This window comes from Habropoda laboriosa, unplaced genomic scaffold (assembly GCF_001263275.1).
Source record: "Habropoda laboriosa isolate 0110345459 unplaced genomic scaffold, ASM126327v1 scaffold40, whole genome shotgun sequence".
NCBI lineage: Eukaryota > Metazoa > Arthropoda > Insecta > Hymenoptera > Apidae > Habropoda > Habropoda laboriosa.
Window position 1 is genome coordinate 6,040,798 of NW_017100231.1, and position 3,373 is coordinate 6,044,170.

Here is a 3,373-nt window from a genome sequence, read left to right on the forward strand (position 1 = left end):
TATTTCATAAAATAAAATATAAATTAATTACAATAATAAGGCTGTACATTGTTCCATATTTCTGCACAAAGTAAAGGAAGAATAGAAAATTGAGTAAAGCATATTGCTGACACATTCGAAATTCTTAAAGTTCAATTAAGTAAGTTTCATATTAAAATTAGTAGATAAAACTTATTACTGTAGATGCATATGTTATTTATTATTATGCATTTTAGAAAATCATAAGTGTGTATGTCAATTATGATTACCTACATACAAAGCATATTAATATAGGTATAAAATAAGATGTAATATTTAAGTAAATTATTATCAGATTGTTATATATTTATATATAAACGTGATAAAGAAAACTAGATGGTGAGATGCAGAAAACAATTTCTACAGCGTTCATTTTTAAATTATTATCATTTAATGTGTATAATGTACAGTTTAAAAGACTACGGTCATTAACAACCGTTTTTATCTCAACATTCCTGTTAAAATATTCACTTATTTGTCAGTCATTTAAAGGTATTAAGGAAAAAATCAGTATCGGGTCATATAATTTGTACTTTTTGCACATATATATTATGTACATAATAATAGTTGTAAAATTGAAATCAAACACCAATAAAATAATACATTTTACACAATGTGGATAAATTCTTTCTTCTTTTTTTATCGAGGTGCAATTACATGTGCGAGAAGTACCTTTCTAATTTGTTCAAAAGTGTTTTGCTATCACAGTGATTAGGATGTGCACTCAAAGATTTTTGAACAGCTATGTAACTTGTTTGAAGATCTCCAACCTACGAAAGTTTTGAAATAATGGGAACATAATGTTTCATAAAACTAGAATATAACATTATTATATGTTACCTCATAAGCTAAATAAGCACTGTTAAAATGAGGTTCATAAATAAAATTAGCAATATTAGCAGCAGCATGAAAATATGTTCTTGCCGCTGTTACATTTCCATTTCGTATTTGTATGACTCCGAGATTATTGTATGCTAAGGCATGCTTATTATCACTAACAATAGCTAGTTTCAAACATTCTTCCGCCATTGTCATATCGCCTACAGTCTGAAATAAAAAATATTTTAAAATATTCGTTAATAATTAGTAATAAATTTTATGTATAGGTCAATTAACAGTTTACAAACTTCTTTTTATAAAAATTTTATCAAAGACATAGGTTTAATTATGATCAATAAAATTAAATGTCAAAAAATACGTACAAGAGCAATGTGAGAAATGTTATACCACACATCTGCTATATTTTCATCTGTGGAAAGACTGATTGCTCTTTCAAAACAAGATATAACGTGATCAAATTGTTGCGCGTAAAAACAGCATAGTCCAAGATTGTTAAATAATTCAGTGTTGTATACACCCATTTGTAATAATCGTCTATTCGAATAAATAAGGTAAAGTTATATTTTCAATTATTTTTAAGTACCTATGTCTGTGTTTGTCTTTACCTATAATACCGCAATGCCAATTCTGGTTGATCATTATAAAAATGATGCATTCCAATACTAGCTATTGCTTCTGTATGAGAAGCATCCTCTTGAGCAATGATTTTATAATATTTCAACGACATGCTCGTATTATTTAGGCCATTGAATATACGTCCCATTTCAGTAAGGATACTTACATCATTGGGAAAATATTCAAGACCTTTCTTACATGCATCCAAAGCTGCCAATGGTTGATCAATTCTAATATAAACTCTAACCAGTCTCAAGACGACTTCTATAGTTTTACAATCTTTCAGTGCTGATTTAAATTGTTGCTCAGCATCTCTTACCAATCCTAAAGTATAATAACATTTTCCAAGTTGTACTTTCCACCACCAATCTTTATACTGACAAACCTGTGTGGCTTGAACAGCCAAATCCAATGCCTATGTGTAGTGTTATAATAGTTTACAAAATACACAGCATTAATATTTCTTATTAATTACAAACGTTGAATAAAAGCATGTATATATACTCACATATCTTACATCATGCTCATGATAATATATGTACTCAAATAGTGGTTTAGCAATACTTGATTGACTAGCATATTTAGAAATATTCAATCGTGATAGTTGTATAAAAGGTCCTCCAGGTTCTGTTAACATGGATGCTGTACCTAATCTACATAATCTATCTGTATTATAGTCCATTGAAAATTTGAATTGAAATTCTATTATTTGGTAATGTAAAAGTATGTGTATACCTAACATTACGGCTAGAACTTGCAGTAATTGGTCTAGCTGTCATAGCAGTTCTGGGTGTTCTTAGAGTTTGTTCAATTGATTGTGACATAGCAGATTGAGTAGCTGGTCGTACAACACCTGTGAGTGGTCTACCTTTGAAGTGTTATCATGGTTTTATATTACAATTATGTATTTATTTTCTTTTGATTGTTTTAAATTGTTTTAAATGTTAATAAGTGAACCTGATTGTGTTTTGGGTCGAAGAGATTGACCAGTGTAAGAAGTACCAGGATTTTTTAAAGATGTTCCTGGTCTAGGCATAGCAGATATTGTATAATTGTCTAATAGACTTTCAGCTATCCCTTCTTCTTCTCCTTCTATATCATCTACGTATACTTGTAATGTTAAAGCACGCATTTTTAGCACCCATACAGCCTGCAATAAAGGACATTATACTTTTACAAAAATGTACAGACTGTTACTATAAATCAATAGACAACATATTTATACCTGATCAAGAGGATCTTTTCTTAATAAATTTGTACATATTGTTGCACATTCTTCATATTTTCCTCGATTAAATAGACTTAAAGCTTTGAATAATTCCATAATTAAAGAAAAACCTCAATAAAAAGGAAGCATAATAATGTTAATTAAGTTATAAAAGTAAAGTGTAATATTTCAGCAGACCATACTATTATACCTATTATCTAACTATACATGAAGATAAACGAATTTTCCATGCATGAGATTATTGATTATTTTGCTTACAACCCTGTCTGTATGGACTAGAAGTAAAACAATATATACTTTTTTCATAGTTTTGTATTATAAAGTTAAAACATGTAGAAAATGAAATATAGTATTTATTGACTATATTTTACAATTATATCAATTCATATTAATCTATAATTTAATAAATTACTTCCTCATTCATAATGAAGTAACTTATTTTACCACCATACATTTATATTACTATTTTTCATACTTTTTTGCTACATATATTTCTAATCACCAGGATTGATCTTCAAAATGAAAGCATAATTTTTATATAAATGAATTTTGTTTTGAAAATAACAAACCACTATCTTATAACTTCAATCAATTTTATATATTTTAAAATTTGAGGAAAAAAGATCAAAATATGTTTATATAGCAAATTTTCTTTATCTCTTGTTCATGTTA

General features: G+C 27.7%; 1 protein-coding gene across 1 annotated transcript; it reads right to left on the reverse strand.

Annotated features, from left to right (window-relative positions):
• Nucleotides 1-671: 671 nt before the first annotated feature.
• On the reverse strand, nt 672-2,797 carry LOC108571610 (tetratricopeptide repeat protein 8). Its single transcript, XM_017933685.1, has 8 exons — nt 2,699-2,797; nt 2,431-2,623; nt 2,209-2,341; nt 1,982-2,126; nt 1,464-1,888; nt 1,221-1,392; nt 859-1,065; nt 672-788 (listed from the first exon to the last, which is right to left on the reverse strand). The coding sequence occupies exons 1-8, from the start codon at nt 2,795-2,797 to the stop codon at nt 672-674; spliced, it is 1,491 nt and encodes a 496-aa protein (XP_017789174.1).
• Between the last annotated feature and the right edge of the window lie 576 nt (nt 2,798-3,373).

Bases quoted from the DNA above. Each gene is read 5' to 3' on its own strand.
- LOC108571610 (XM_017933685.1), bottom strand. From the start codon at position 2,797: ATGGAATTATTCAAAGCTTTAAGTCTATTTAATCGAGGAAAATATGAA. The intron at 1,393-1,463 runs GTAAAGACAAAC...TTATTCGAATAG, and splicing joins TTGGCATTGCGGTATTATAG to ACGATTATTACAAATGGGTG. The intron at 1,066-1,220 runs GTACGTATTTTT...TTTTTATTTCAG, and splicing joins ACATTTCTCACATTGCTCTT to ACTGTAGGCGATATGACAAT.